The 16,963-nt window shown below is 34.8% G+C and overlaps 1 protein-coding gene across 3 annotated transcripts; it reads right to left on the bottom strand.

Moving 5' to 3' along the window:
- Positions 1-1,171: 1,171 nt before the first annotated feature.
- On the bottom strand, positions 1,172-16,677 carry LOC130806953 (mitochondrial intermediate peptidase, mitochondrial). 3 transcript variants are annotated; one of them, XM_057672215.1, is made up of 17 exons: positions 16,379-16,677; positions 16,201-16,282; positions 16,065-16,117; positions 15,103-15,157; positions 13,054-13,192; positions 12,918-12,972; positions 10,967-11,174; positions 9,136-9,231; positions 8,597-8,716; positions 7,759-7,884; positions 7,408-7,563; positions 5,273-5,389; positions 3,683-3,808; positions 3,539-3,606; positions 3,181-3,316; positions 2,926-3,091; positions 1,172-1,990 (listed from the first exon to the last, which is right to left on the bottom strand). In XM_057672215.1, exons 1-17 carry the CDS (start codon positions 16,558-16,560, stop codon positions 1,749-1,751), a joined length of 2,127 nt encoding a protein of 708 aa, XP_057528198.1. In that variant the 5' UTR covers positions 16,561-16,677; the 3' UTR covers positions 1,172-1,748. The 3 variants fall into 3 exon arrangements, with proteins under 3 accessions (XP_057528198.1, XP_057528199.1, XP_057528200.1); XM_057672216.1 differs by lacking the exon at positions 5,273-5,389 and having other exon boundaries at positions 16,379-16,671; XM_057672217.1 differs by lacking the exons at positions 16,201-16,282; positions 16,379-16,677 and having other exon boundaries at positions 15,098-15,157.
- Positions 16,678-16,963: the final 286 nt, after the last annotated feature.

Raw genomic sequence — 16,963 nt, 5'->3', positions numbered from 1 at the left:
TTTCAATTCCAAAAAAAAAAAAATTAATAGATCTACTTATACTTGAAGCTCTAAGATGATTCACAATTATAAATTTAAAAGATAAACCACAGCAAACTAAATCATAAAAACAATCAACATGGAAAATATCCCTCCACATTGTTGAAATTTGGAATAATTTAATGTCATGTTTGGGAACGATCAATTAGAAATTTGAAATTGGGTCAAATTTATTGTTTGGCAAATAAAAGATTTTTAAAATTTTAGATTTGGATCAATCCCACCATTGTTTTTAAAGTTCTTACGGCTTGTTTGGTTAGTGGTGCTAAATTGTGGTAATGGAAATGATTTATAGTGTAAAATTTCATCAAAAGTTTCGTATCATTCTCATGGTAATGAAACTTTGATCACAAAATTTTTTTTTGTTTACAAATTTTCATTACCACCTAATATCACCTCTCTCAATGATAATACATTGAAATGAATTTTATGAAGAAAATGAGATGATTGGAATTGGACAAGCATGGTCATCAAAGTAGCCAAGAGATTTTTCAACTAAAATTGTACTAGTTTTTCATTCTCATTACCATCGTTTATTACAACCTACCAAACGGGTCGTTAAAGTTGAGAATTTGAGTATGACTACCAAAATCTAATCATTCTCCAATTCTTCATTCATGATTTCATAATTAAAATTCATAATTTAAAATGAAATACTTATTCCTAAGAACTACATAAATGATTTTGAAGTTTCATATATGTATTAGTGCCATTTTATGTCTTCAAAAACAAAAAACTATCATGATCTTGTTCGCATGTAAAAGAGAAGATTGAGGCTTGTTGGCACACAGAAACTATCATGATCAATCCCACCATTGTTTTTAAAGTACTTACGGCTTGTTTGGTCAAATTTAGAAATTTGGATCAATTAGAGCCTATAGCTGAAAATGAACTTATTGTATGATACGCATTAGGTAAGCGCATACCTTAAGCATACAAGCTGCATAAAAATTCCCGGCTACCCTCCAAACCTTTGTCATTCATTTCAGCACTTTCAGCATACCAAGTTATACTAGCTGTTCCGCATGCTTGAAGAAGATGCTAACAAGATACTGCTGTGGAAAATTGGACCTATATTAGACACAATAATTTTCGACTTTGTAATGTTTAGGAAATTCAATAAGAGTACATATTACGTCCAATATCATAAATCAATCATTTATTCTTAATGAGTATTAACATTACAGCTGATATTGTACACACAAATTATTCATGTCAAACATCAACATAATTAAATGAAAAGAATATTTTCTCAAAATCATTATTCATTTCGATACAATGAATTTCAGACAACAGTCCTTGAGAAATTTCCTACGCAACTGAAATTGATCTGATAGAATATTCATTAGCGGAAAACATCACTATCAAATAAATACATTAGTAACAAATATGGTCGACAGAACCACTATAGCTGCATCATTCAACAATGTGATGACAGAAACACCACTATAGCTGCATCATTCTGTCAGTTGAACCCAAAACCATAGCGAGAATAGTCCTGAGCTTTAGCCGTCCTGAATGGTCTTTGTGGGTTTCTTTCCCCCTTTTCCTGCCAAAACAAAACCATACACATGCCCGCTTCTCAAAGAATAATCACTCTGGATCTGCCACCAACGGGTCTTATGAAGGAGAAACAACTCAAATGTGGGAACATAGAATCGCTCCCCCTCTTGCCATTTCTTCAAGTCACACAGAGATATTCCCGCAATTCAGGTTAGCTTCATCTCTTCCGAGAGAGCTCGGATATCAGGGATCACACCTCCATTGGAATATCTTATACTACCATCCCCAACTAGATCATTCAATAGTTCAACTGGTTCCACAGCACCCCCATGTTCTAAAAACTTGCTTCGAAGCGCAGTCCCAGTTTCTAGAGAAAGGGGATCCTCTTCGCATACATTTTTCCATATGGTTGAAGCAAGACATTTCGCATACAAATAGCTATAATAGCCTGCAAATAAATGCAGAGACGTTCAGGAGATATAATGTGGAGCATCCTTGACAAAGAAAAAATGTTAAGCCAGAAGCACATTAGCATATAAAATGTCGTACGTCCTTGTAAAGTCAAGAGCATATAACACTTACGAGCATCAGTTTGAATGATAAAAGGTAGCAATAGGTTTTAGATTTATTTTCAACCATCATAATCCCTGGAGCATAGGGGTAACACAAGGACGATGATATACATGAATTTGCAAACAATAGCACTAATGTAATGAATAAGATGAAAATCAAAAAGCAAAATTTCACTGTATCACTATCAAGTGCCAAAAGAGAACACAACTGACGTGTTAGGGAACACACAAGACAGAAACCTAGTTTCTTAGAAGGCATGCTTGGAGGGTAAATAAATGGGGGAGGGGGGGGGGGGGGGGGGGGGGGGGTTGGGAATGACATATAAAAGAGGTATGTAGAAGTGGAGTTGAAGGACTGAAATGGTGGAAAATAGAACAAAATGCTAAGATGCAGAGGAAGGACAAAAGGGACACTCATTTCCCTGATTTGGGAGGATATATTTCCTACCCCGACCACCAGCCCAAATATTTCGACTATGACATAAAATTTCAGGCATAAAAAAATATCGATCGACATTTAAATCTCTTTTTTCTGTCAAAGCTACCCATTATCTCATGCCTCCACCCACGTATAAAAACAAAAGCCTTGTTCCAACTAACATATGCCACTTATTATGCTCCTATTCAACAGATACAACAGGAAGCTCCATGAACAAGGCACAACAGCCTTCCAGCCCACACCAACAGCATTACTATAAAGTCAAATCTCCAACAAACCAGACTTCTCATGGTAAATTTAACATACTGTCAAACTAGAAGAGGCAAGGTACTGGTTAACAGATTCATTTATTGATTTTTGTATAAAACCTACCTCCACCGTAATTTAGCAAGTGGCTAAACCGGGTGTGCCAGTGTGTTCCTTCAACTTGCTTATAACTAGTATATTGTCTTTTCAAATCTGCCACAATTGAAATAGTATCTTTTGGAGGAGAATCTTGTTCACCGAAAAGCTTTTGATCAATCATAGCATAAAAGATCTGAGAAGAAACAAGGAAAAGAAAGTCTCTATGAAATTGAAGAGGACATAGCAACTATAATCCCAAACACATACATTCTTCCAACATACCTGCCGCTGCAATTCAGTGGCAGCAAACATCATCTTTGCAGCTTGCATTGAATCCACCAATTTTTTAGGTATGACTTCACCAGTTGAATAATGTTTAGCAAATGTCTTCAGAACTCGGTAATCCCAAGCGTAGTACCTAAAAAGCAATAAGTCAAATATTGCCACATAACCCTTCCCAACATTATAAAGCGACATTTAAGTAAAAATTACTCCTCTGCCCCTTTGAAATTTTCACTAAAATGGACATCTTGTGAAAGGAGATGCCCCAGGGAGAATCTTACAGCGAGATGCTAGTAAAGACAGCTAATGTGCTATTCTAGGAATTGAAAAACATAATTATAGTTATGAGTCTACTCACTCAATAAGATTTGAAGGAGTTTCGGCCAAATCCAATGCCACCCTGGTTCCTGAAAAATGTTGGTATTCCTACAAAATTTAAAATGTTACAAGCAGGCAACCACACTTACATTTTTGATGAGATATGAGAAAGAGCATCACATACTGTCCTAGATAACAGTGAATGCAGAGCATGTCCAAATTCATGGAACAGTGTTTCTACTTCCCCATGGTTAAGCCTTGCTGTTGATGGATCACTCGAATTTGAAAAATTACAAATGAGGGCCACAACCTGAAAGACGGGAAAACATAAACACAAACAAAAGTGTTGTCATCGTATATAATTAGAACTCTTTTGAAAAAAGAAAGAAAAGCTCCAAAACAGAATTTTGCTGAAACAAACAGCCATTCAGTCAAAAAAAGATGGAGTGATGATCTGAATGTAAGGGGAGTTCCACTTCAAACATAGTCAAAGATCATTTTTAATGACAAAGACAAAACCAATAGGAACAACTCTAAGCATCAAACAAGGGCCGCATTTGCTATGATAATTCGGGTTTTGATCCTTGTGACTCATTGTTTTAAGATTTTCTTTTCTACATAAACTTGAGCAACAAGAAGTCCATCCAAGGTATCAAGGCTGGTCTAAACGAATAAGCTGCTTTTCTTACTTTTAAAGTTGCTAGCCTGCAAATTTTCAGCTCTTAACTAATGAAAACATAGTAATTAACATGAAAATCAGCAAGGAACGAGGGAAGTGAAACAAGTTATGCGCGAGAGAGAGAGAGTTAAAATTTAGTTAAAGTGGGTCTGACATTCAGCTTTAAGAGGAATACAAGATCGACATATTTCTCTGAGAAAAATGGTGTGGGAATGGGCATCAGTGAAACCCATTTATGAGCTGAAGTCAGGCACATATTACTATCAGGAAGGGAGAATTTCTGGGACTTCACAGAAGCCAAAATTAAGCTTCAGTTATGCATGAGCAGTCATTCATTTAGCAGCTTTGATTGGGCATTATTAATGCTAATTAGGGGTTAGTTATGAAGAGTTCCCATAGGCCATTCTGAACTCCAAAACACTAAAGTACTGACCTAGCCTTGTTTTAATCTTTTGGTATGTAGCTTTGTAGTGCTATATAGATTGCTGAATAGATTAGCATAAATCACCATTGTGATGAGTATAAACTATAATTTAGAACGAATATAGTGTGTCCGACTCTTGTTACCACCATAAAACCATTGAGTGAGTCTTGATTTTGTAAGTCACACCCTAAATTGAAAGTGTTTTGTTTAGGTAGCCTATGAATCTTACTGGAATGAGGTATGAACAAGTGTGATCCTTAGAAAGTAAAATTTTGCTTGTAATTTATCGCTAGTCCAAAACCTAGTTTCCATTCACCATTACAAGTTACAAACTACAACCAATCTAACCTTATTGATCAATCATAGTGACTTAGATTCAAATCAAATAAGCAGATGTTGCACAAACTATTATTGAGTGAAATTAGATGCTCAAATTCCACAAGGGTATGGCCTTGATGGAGGAAGTTGTCATGAACTGGGTTCTGCAGGTATAGATCTTAAGCAACAAGATCACGATTCCAATTTACCTTCAACTTAAGAAAATTTATAATTGCGCATCTTAAAGTGTATTTTAGAGCAATGCAGTTAAGAGTTTCTCAAACACAATGTAATCAGCTACAGAATGCAATGATAAGTATCATATGAAGCAGCTAAAACTAAGAAAAACATACAGGAAGTTGGTATTCTGCTTCTGAAATCCGTCGCCCTCCTTTAATTGCAAAGTGAGCGCAACCCGGATATTTGTCCTTTCTAGAATACAAGTCGAGGTACAAGTACCCCAAATCACCCTGGAACAAACGGATTTCTGGAATTAATAGGTCAAACCTTAGCCAACAACTCTCAGCTAAATAACCTAGAAAGTGGAAAAGGAGAAAAGACAGACAACAAGATGCATTAAACTAGAAAAAACACATCACATTACTAAAGCATGGAATTATTGGGCCAAAAGGCAAATTAATGCTCCAAATTGGCAAGCTCTCCTGATCGAGTGCAAAAATTGAAGTGGCAAAAATAGCAATGTGTCAATTTGCCAGAAAAAGAACTTCAAAATATACAATGCCTAAGCAAAAACAAGCGAAGGCATTGCTCTGGATTTTGTGATTATGAGTTCAAAAAATGAGGTAGATAGGGCTAAATCTCTCTATAAGATAGAATATGAGAAAGATTGATATGAATGAAAAAAATCTACAGTAAAAAGTTTCTAATGACATAGAACTGAGAGTGATAAGTTCTACAGCTTAATAGAAGAGAGGGAAAGGGGGAGGGAGACTTAACAAGAATCTATTTGAGTCATCATTTTGAGATTCTAATATTCTTATCAAATAGAAAGGAAAAAGTGCATATTCAAGAACTCTTCATTGGCATGTTTGCATAAGTTAGCAATAGTCATACTCTATACACAAATAGCAAAGGAAGTAAGCCTATAGTCCAATTTAATACGACAATGCCAAAGCCTTAGCCTCATAATGGGTCAGCTACATGAACCAAAACAAATTAACATGAGAAATTGTTGGTAATGAAGATTATACTTTATTTGGCCCTATGAATCTTAAACTAATCTATAATTAAGAAAGAAAAGATTCAATGATCGTCACATATTACCTCCTTTATTCATTCCTATTTATAGTCATACGATCATGCAAATCCCAATTCTTCACAACCTTCTTGAAGTTTGATATACAAATCATGTTCTGCCTACCTATTCCTTTTATTACCTTTTCAATGTTCCAACCTTCAACTTTTCACCATAAATGATTCTCTCTTATTTTGTCTTCATATTTTGACTCTGACTCTTAAGATATGCATTTTGAAATCTATTTAACTTTTCATCATAAATGATTTTCTCTCATTTGTCTTCAATATTTGGAATCTAATGCTCTTTCTTATGTCTTCATTTCAAAAATTAACTAAATGGGTTAAGTTTGGATCAAGGCGTTTCCAACCCGAAAATATATTACTCGAACACAAACCTGATCTAATCTCATTTGTCAAATAGGCCTACCTCCTCATCATCGTTGAGGTTGTCCAAACTTAACCTGACACTATCGACACGAAGCGAGTTTGGGGGTTTCTTAATTAATTGGGTTGACTTAAACAACCCATTAAATAAACGCGTTAGGTTCGGGTTGAAGTTTTCCAACCCGACCCTAATATGACTACCACCATTATTAAATAGGTTGAACAATAAAACACTAACCCAATCCAATTGGCTGAGCCTGTTCATTTTCATTGACATGACATGTCTGATAGCCATAATCATGGCTACCTTTCCAAATGAATGCCATCCAATCTCCAATAATCTACCATTGGACTATAGCTACGCTTGTCTAATTGACCCACTCAAGAGATAGCCAAGTCTTTGCTTTCCAGTAGTAGAAAAACAAAGAAACTCATTACGCAACGAGCCAGGCCTACAGACATCACATACCGATTTCCAACAGCCTTTTTTTCAACAGACTAAGTCCCAAATGAGCATTATTTGAGAGACAGAACAAAGATTGTCCTTCAATCTGCAAAATGTCGCGCAGCGAAGAGCTCATCCGTAGAGAGAAAAGTCATCTAGAGAGTGAAGGAAGAGATAAGACTACAAGGGAAGGAAGAGAGAGAGTGACCACAGAAAAGTAAAGAAACGGAATAATATGCTTTCCCTTCAAGAAAATTGGACTTTGTACTTGCTATAAAACATTTAAATGTGTTTGTGCACTTATGTATTTCATCTTTTCAGCATTTCCAAGAAACTAAGAGTACAATATAAGTTAACACATGCCTCAAAGATGCACATTTGTCATCAATCCCATGCATGTACCTCGTCAGGATGATGAAGTGACATTTTAAGAACATCCGGATGCCATGATTCACCTGGGGCAAGAGGGATATTGTGAAATGTTGCACCAAACAATGACTCCACGAGTAATTTCAAACCCTCAATACATTGTAGCAGAGGAAAGTAGGATGCAATTACCTGTTCAAAAAACAGGAAAACCAGCTTTAATACTTAGTTTGAAGTAAAGATAGTCCTTAAGAAAAATTAGCTACTCACCAATTAAAACCATAGAGATTTTTAATAAGAAAAAGTTTTATAAACACATCTACTATATGTTAACAAAAATAGTAATTCATAACAATGTCAAGGGACTAAAAAGGGTGAACAGCTTACTGAAGCATCCAAGTCAAAGTTAGAAGCCTTCATCATTGCAGAGAAGTATGTCTCATCCCAAGGCTCCAGATCCTCAGACATTTCACCAGTCTTTGCACGCTTGTAATCCCTTAGTCTTTCAAATTCCTATGACCGAAATGGCAATAACCAAAGAGAAAAGGCTTGTGAGGATTTCTGACTCACAGGATCAACAAAAACATCTCAAAAGCTAGTCATATCACATGTATGAGGCTTGTAACCTAGATAATAAAGCAAAGAAAAACATGGAATGACAATAAAAGAGAGCAAGCAGAAGGGAAATATTGAAAGGGCATGGCGAATTGCTGCTTCTTCAAAAGCATTGTGCATTGTAAGCAAAAATAAGACACCAAACAAACAGTCTGAACTCTGAAGCTGGCATAATTAGAAAAATCAAAGTGGGATTCCAGCTTCCCTATTTCATTTTTTTTCACCTTACAACAAAACCTCATTTGAATGTCATCAAAGGAAATCTCAATTTTCAAGGGACTTAAGTTCCAACTTATCCCCAATTAGTCACTTTGACCTAATGCAGTTCGTTTTGAAAAGGGCGGCGTCTGAAGTCTGAAAATTGCATAACTACCATAATACACAAACCACTTTCTCTTTCTAAAATGTACACTATGAGAAATGCCAACATCACAACAACAAAAGTGTTTCATTATCGCAAGGCCATTAAGCGTCCATATTTTAGGGTCAGATGTACACAACTTATCCTTTTAATAACAAAATAGTGCCAGCCAACCATTAGCAAAAAATATACTGAGATACAAAACAACTAACTCAAAGCACAATAAGCCAAAATGAGAATACATCACACCTCATCAGCTTTAGGCCTGACCATGCTGCTCAACTCCAACAGAAAAGACATCACAACATCCGCTGAAGAAGCCATGTTTGGGCGCGTTGCAAACTCAGCATAAGACTTATAACCCATTATCTACATTCACATGCAAGAGTTACATTAGAAAATTTTTCACCCCACAACTCCCATCTTCTCCCCTTTTCACTCCCAATTGTTTACCTTTTCACAAGTCATCCATTGTAGCACATTATTCAAACATATACTTTACAACAAGCTTTCTAATATTTATAATTTTAATTGAACCAAAACATCACTTAAGGTTATGCAACACCATCACAACACCAACACAGATAAAGCCATTTATAATTTGCAATAATGGTAAAAATGGCCATTTTACATATTTTCCAATATTAGCTAACAGCACATAAACTAATTTAAACAGTTCTAGACATTGATGAAAATTTGCAACAACAGCACAACCATAAACCATCACTGAGCACGATAAAAGACAATGACAGAAGGGAAAAGTGCAAGACTGCAAAGAGGCAAAGTACCTGTGCCAGTTCATGACGAGCAGCTATGAGTTTGTCAAGTACATCGAGATTTGCAAGAGGTACAGAATTTCCTCGAATATACGCAAGTTTTCTTACCTAATAGCAAAACGATGGAAGCATATGAAACCAATCTTTAGCAACAAAAGCAAAGTTCATAACTCTTGTCAACTTTTGCCATAGATGCTTCACAATAGATAAAAGATGGTCCATCACAAAAAATTAGTAATAAATTCTTTTGGAATACCGTGAAAATACAGCAATTTCTTCCATAACATAAGAATTACCACTGTTTAGAGCACATAAGGAGACGTAGGGTATCGCATCTTTTGGGAACTATTATCAACACGTATCAGAACAGAATATAGGTAATATATTTTTTCGTTCATCAAAAAGCCCGTGATCAGAGCCATTAAACAAAGGTTCAAAGGAAATCCTATCCTGCAGACTCCAGGACAAGGATATAATTTATACTCTTCAATATCCAAATAAGTTTCCCTTCTAGCCACAAGCAAACTTCCTTAAACCTTGGAGTTGGAAGTCGGAACTACTAATGGAAAGAAACCACAACAGCGAACCTCGATAGATCAAAGCCAAAACCTGTCATGGAAATATCTTCTGACGAAGAAAAAGTTGTCTAAGAGATTCGCAAGTCACAACTCAATGCTGATGGAACTGCAATGCTCATGAACAAATAATTTTACCTAGACCTAGAAAACTGACCCCAAAGCCGATTACCCAACCCAAAATAACCAAACAAAACTCAAATTTCCTGGAGATATATGTTCAGACTTGACCCAAACCTGAGCCTGAACTAATCTAGTCAAATTGACCCAAATCTGAGCCTAAACTAATCTAGTCACATAGACCCAAAGCACAAGTACTTAATAGAGAATAGTTTGTCATTATAAGATACTAGACTTCACATGAATAAACCTGGCTCAAAACTGAATTGACTCGAATCCAAAATCTAATTTGTAGCTTTGCTTGCAGCCGCAGTAGATTTTTCTGGAGATCCTCACTAAAGTAGGATATGTTTCTTTTTCTTAAGGATTATATTATAGACGAGGGAAAGGCATCTAACAACACAATATCTTGATATGGCACGACATGGCATTCCTTAAAATCAATTGGAAACGGTGTGTTATAGACGAGTGTAACCCTCAAAATTCAGTTCCTTTCAATGAATTTCTTTAGGTATTCGAAGGCCCAACCGACATGTCACTTTTTTGAGCCTTGACCTTACTGATCAGTACTAGAAACTGCAGCAGTGGAACACTGATCATCTGCAGATATTCTTCACGAAATATGTCAAGAATCTTTTGTGGTAGAAAAATTGCAGGTAAGTTGTTTGAGGAGCAGCAGATGACGTTCTTGTGAAGCAAGCTATAGCTTGATCTCCATACTCTCCTGTCTCCATTATGAGCCTAGTGGGCATAATGGGATGGTAAAACGTGTCAAATAAGGTGGTTCCCTGAATACTAAATAGACGCTCCCCGATGTCTTGAGGAAGCTTTAGCCTTCAAGGATGAGGTGTTGCTCTTTAGATCTATTAGTATAATCATAATGTGGAATCCCAATCTCCTTCATATGTTTTAATAATCAAACAGCATTATTGTCAAAAACTACATTTTTACCATAACAGAAACATTCTCAGTGGCATTCAATATCCCATTACAGTTTAAGAATAGAAAAGGAGAATCAAATTTAGACGAACATAAGTTATATGTTTATTTAAAGAAGAAAACTTCATGATGTCTAAAATCAAGATAAACTAGAAAAAGAAATATAGCACAACAATATTAATTCAATATCAACAGATAAAAAACCGGACCTCTGCATCTGATGCCCACTGTAAAATAGAACTTAGAGACACTGGATCTAAACCAAGTCGGTATCCCTTTTCTTTCATATCCAGCCCTAATCTTGGCAATCCAGCAGGACGATAAATAGGCCTACCGAGATGATGCAAACGTTTTGGAATACGGATAGTAGGATATATGTCCACATAACCAGGGTCATCCACAATGTTTGCATTAAACCTAAAAAACAATTTGAGTTCATAATACAGCAGGCAAAAAAAAATTCAGTAACTGCTATGCAATGTGGAAACATACAAAAGAAAAAGAGCATCTGGTTTACATGACACATTCACTCACATATATCAAACACAAGCATATACTATAAAGGTGCATACGAATATGAAAACCTATGTTACCTGCATATAAATCAAGGTGTCAATATCTGACACGTATTCGAGTATTCAACTCGACAAGGCTTGAAATTTTTATACAGGGGGACACCTTACGAAATTTGGACAAGGATTCAGACGCAGCATCGAGTACAACAAGTCAACAATGATAAAGGCTTAATTGTAACATATGAGATCAACTACATGAACCAAAATAAATTCATGTGGAAGTCAACTATCATTGTCGCACCATGAGTGAAGAAGAGGATTACTATATATTAGTGCTAACAAGCATAAAATATCACCATATCTTATGACTGCATTGCATACATAAAAAATTTATCTTACTATATTTTGTTTTAGAAATATTCCAAGTAAAGGAAGTGCTTTCGAGTTTCGAAGTCAGAGTAACCCCTATTGTAGATAAATATCACTACTTTTAGTGAGAAAATCCTCTTGATTAATGACCCTTCATTAATTGCCTAGAAAATCATTGTGGATGAGTCCCTAAACTTGCAATGGATTCACATCACTGCAGCATAATTAGTTGATTTCCTCATGAATCACAAATCGGAAAGAGCAAATTATGGTCGGTCTTGGGCTATTTAAGAATCATTTAAAGCGAATCACAAATTCCAAAATCAAATTAACTTATGTTACACTGGTTCAAATCCATGATATCTAGTATGTGACTTTTTGATGTTCTTACCACATCTGAAGGTGTCCATTTTACAAACGAGGATATGCTTTGGATATTCAAACTCTCACATATTTCGCCATGAAGACATCCATGAACATTCATACAAAGAGCGATTGAGTGATTTAAGTGCAGCATGCACCAATTCTCCCACTTTCTTATGTTTTTACTCCCTTGTGCACGTTTCAATTTCAAATAATCCACTAGCTATAAGTACAAAGTAGTATCATTCTCAATAAAAACATCAACTTCAAACAAGGTTAGGCTCATCCAAAAGTTCACCAAAACAATTAGGATCAACATGAGGTGTTGACACTTGACACTATCCACATAATTAGTACAAGTTATTCATTTCTTCAAGTCTCACCCAAACAAGCAACAGCTTGTCAAAAAATCCTTCTTCCCTATTTTGAGTTCCACCACCTTGAACAAATGCAAGAATGACGCCAAAAATGGATAGAATATAAGCTAGCAAGAAGTTTTAGCTCCTTTTGTTTATATATAATCTTCACATATTTGAACAGATGCATATAAACGACTTCTAATCATAGAGATTGTTACAACCAAATGAAGACCTTTCCAATCTTCAACATGTGGCTCCAAACCATGAAAAACAAAAAATATTTCATCATCAGAACCTTTTAAAACAAGCGGTGAATTTACCAATTCACCACTACTCATTTGAGCCTAGAATCAAAATGTTGTTGACAATTCCATACATAACCATATAAATGCTTCACAAACCCAACTAGACTACTTTTAATAAGCAATATAATAGGTATAATACCTGTTAAGACTAATTGCTACTAAAAATATAAAATCTAGAAATATCCAAAGTTATATTTAAAGGAATTTAACAACAAATGCAAAAAAAAAGAAAAGAAAAATATCACTCACTTGCGGCATAGTTGAGCAATGTCCACATTGAGCTGATTAACTCGTTGTAATTTTTCTACAATAGTAAATGAAAGTTAATAGCTCAAGCCAATAAAGATGCTTACACCAATGATATAAGATGACAAATATAAAATACCACTGCAGAGATGGATGCCTCCCTTCTCAAAGTCAACACGTAAATAATGAGCTGCCCGTTGAGTTTCTTTACTAAGGACCTTGCCTTCTCGCTCAGCTTTCATCACAGCATTATATAAATTATAATTTGTATTCAAATACTGTAATCCATTAGAGGGAAAAATAAATCATCATTTCATTGCAGACCAAGCATCCAAAAAATAACTTGGACAGGTAGAAGACAAATTGGATAAGTAACTAATGATAACTGGAAAAACTACCAGGATGAATTTTATTCCAGACTAAACTCCCACTTTGAATTTAAAAACACCTACTTTAAGTCTTAAAATATAGTCTACTACTTTAGTACTTATAACACCTACTTTAAACTTAAAACACCTATTTTGGGCTTTATAACAGCTACTTTTTGACTTATAGCACTTACTTTGGATCTTAAAACAACCAGTTTGATTCTTAAAAGACCTCCTTCAGTAAATATAACTACTACATTTGAATCATTAAAAATACCTACTTTGATTTTTAAAACATCTACTTTTAGGACTTATAACAATTACTTGAAATCTTAAAACACGTACTTTAAGTCTTGCAAGCTGCAGCACCTAATTATAGAACTTATAACACCTACTTGGGATCTTAAAATGCATACTTTGTGTCTTAAAACACCTACTTTAGAAGTATGAGGAAGGTCGAGGATTGGCTTGAATATGGCATGGATAACGGTAGCAATAATCTCGAAAAATGACGTAGTTGGATTTTCTTTCCATCAATGGCTTTAAGCTTGGAATGACGAAATTCCAATTTGTAGGTGAGGGATTGGCAAGAATATGACGACGAAGATGTGGGAGATGTTGATGAAGAAACTAATTTCGAAGAAGAAAAAATGCTCTAATACTTTATTTAACCAAAGATCAACAAAATATCCTTAATATAAAACTTTCTCATGATAAAAATGAATAATGGAGAAGAAGATGGACAAAAATGGAGATGAAAATGGAGAGAATAATGGCGAAGAAATGGGGAACATATTGGAGAAGAATGTGGAGTAAATAATATCACCTAAAACTGATGTTTTAAAAAAAAATAGAATATTGGGTTGGCCCAATGTTCATCCAATGTAAACAATTTGGGAAGACTGCATGCCCAATTTGTGAGAATAATAAATTAATCCCTCAGCGAGACGGATGCGCATTAGGTCAACCCAATGTTTTACGAAGTGAGAGCAACATATATAGGCCAATCATTGTACTATCCTTTTTCTTTTTGTACTATCTCATCCCCAAATTGACTTATTTCTTTCTTAGTTAAGTTTTTTATTAATCCCTAACCTGATATTTGATAATTGTTAGTTTTAAATGTCAGATTAACAGGCCGCAATTGCAAGGTGACTCTCATCAATTCATCATAGAAGTTTAACTTCAAAAGTTAGATTGCAAAGTAAAAGTGCAAAGACCATTTCTAGTTCGTTTTTATTTTTTTCATTTGCTTTTCCAGAAAAATTAAAACTATCACAATTCTTATTGAATTTCGCAAAAAAATTATTTATTGTTTCCCAAGACTTGGACTTGGAAGCTGGACATAAAAGGTCCAATAGGAGGAGTCTGAATTCAGAGCACTTTAACCTTGACAAGCATATATGGTCTATATAATAAATAGATTAGACATTAGACTCAAAATTAACATGGTCGGGTTAGGTCCCATCGTAATCCCTAACCATAAGTTTTATTGTAAATTTGATTGCAGAGAGGAAGCATTTGTGTCAAATGATCAATTCAAATTCCAAATTTCCGTCGTTCAAGCAAAACTAAACCTTGGTATAAATGTACAATTCCAACAACAAAATGACATAATTTGAAATTCAAGAAAACAAAACAGCTTTTCAGCATAAGCAAAAATATAGAAATAATTCTCTTGAGGCACCAATTAAGAGTCAAGACTCAAGAGTCGACTAAGTAATCACCATAACCATGAAATCAACAGATAACCATATAATCAACATTTGACTGGAACATACGATACGAATCAACTATAAATAGACCAGAAGTCACCTCACATGTAGATATTCATCCATTCTCAAGGAAGCAATATTAGCTTGCTCTACAAATTCTCTGAAAATGTATGCCACAACACCCAATAAGAAACAAATTGCTTGTTCAATTGTTAAAAAAAGGCATTCTAAGTTAATAGAAGCAACATATTAAATCTGAAACAACACATTTTAGGCCATCTTTGACGAATTACGAATTCAAATATAGAACTTGGTAAAAGTAAGCCCCTCTAGCTTGATAACAATTCCACAAAAATGACAAAACACATGAACATTAATTGTTGGAGAATAGCCCACTAAGATCCTACATCGAAGAATTAGAGAGGGATTGACCAACTTATAAGCTTGATGGGTTAATCGGATCCTCCTATCACCAATTGGTTTTAGGATGGAACCTCATCATGTATGTGTGCAATCAACTCTTATCTTAGGTGGATCTTATTGTGTACAAGCTCAATAACAAATTTATTATGTTATCACAATAGAGAATTTTTAATCTTTATTTAACTAAAAGCAAAAAATCTCGGCCTTTCACATAAATAACTTACAAAATTGAAAAGAATGACATTTATGCCCAACTAACATGTGAGGGAAGCATTAGCCTACATGTGATCTAACATAATTAGAAAAGGGTTGGCTAACATATAAATTTGATGGCTAGTCCTCCAAACACTAATTAGTTTTAGAATGGAACCTCTTCACATTTGTTGTGGTCAACTCCCCTCTTCTGAAGAATTTTGCTGTGTATGAGCCCAATAACACATTTCAAAAAGACAATATTGAGTATTGACATTGATATAAGTAACATTTCATGTGTCCTGTGAACATTTGTTTATCAAATATAATTGTTCCCTGTTAATTTGCAATTCAATATCTTTGTCATTATTTAATTACTCCCTATCAAGATTAAAAAATGCAAGCACAACAATAAAATTTACTTTGAAATTCAAATATACAACAAAATTCACCTGTCAGGATGAGTATGTCTACATAACTCAGCCGAGTCCACCACTGAACAAACCTGACAAATCAAAAATAATCCATATTATAACAAAAACCTCGTCAACAAACAAAAAATAACCTAATTCATGAAAAATATCTTACAGTATCAGAAATCTCATCCATAGCGCGTATAATTTCAGTAGACGAAGGCATAGTAGAAATGTAATAAATAAGTTCTCCAGACCTAAAAACATTAACCAGAAACAATTAACAAAAATCAAAAGGTTTTACTTCGATTATTTGGCAGAAATTTCAATTTAGGTTTTCGCTAATTACGAACCTTTCGATTGCATCATCAACGAAACGCTGGAAACCGTTGGCAGTTTTCAAATGAGGAAAATTGTAGAGACCGGTCTCTTTAATATCTGCTGTAGCTGCTGATGTTCGGAAAAATTGGATGTTGGGAAAGTAATGTTTTGATCGGAAGATTTTTCTGCAATGAGAAGTTATTAGTGCCGCCATTTTTGAGGTTTCTTAGGGGAAAATAAGTTGCAGAAGGGGCGGAGCGAACTTGAACGATGAATGCAAAATGCGGGTAAAGTGGTCAACAAATTTTTAGTTTACTTCCTTCAGTCTTTGTAGTTAAACACTGAAAACACCTCGCCGACATTTAACAATAAATATTTTTAAAACTTTTTTATAAAATAATAATGAACAAAAAAACAATTTGCAAATTGAAAAAATTAGGGTTATATTTATACCTTAAATGTAAATAAAAATGAAAATGAACAAGTAAAGAAGGAGAAGATGGGAATGAAGTTGATTAGTTTAGTTCAATGAGAGGAATTGTAAATATGAAATAAACGAGAGTGAAGAAAAAACTGACATCTCAAGTGGCGGTTTACGAGCTTTAATTTTTCTTTTT

Source organism: Amaranthus tricolor, chromosome 2 (genome assembly GCF_026212465.1).
Source record: "Amaranthus tricolor cultivar Red isolate AtriRed21 chromosome 2, ASM2621246v1, whole genome shotgun sequence".
NCBI classification, from domain to species: Eukaryota; Viridiplantae; Streptophyta; class Magnoliopsida; order Caryophyllales; family Amaranthaceae; genus Amaranthus; species Amaranthus tricolor.
The sequence above is the reverse complement of the archived record's forward strand: the minus strand, read 5'-3'. Positions and strand labels throughout refer to the sequence as shown.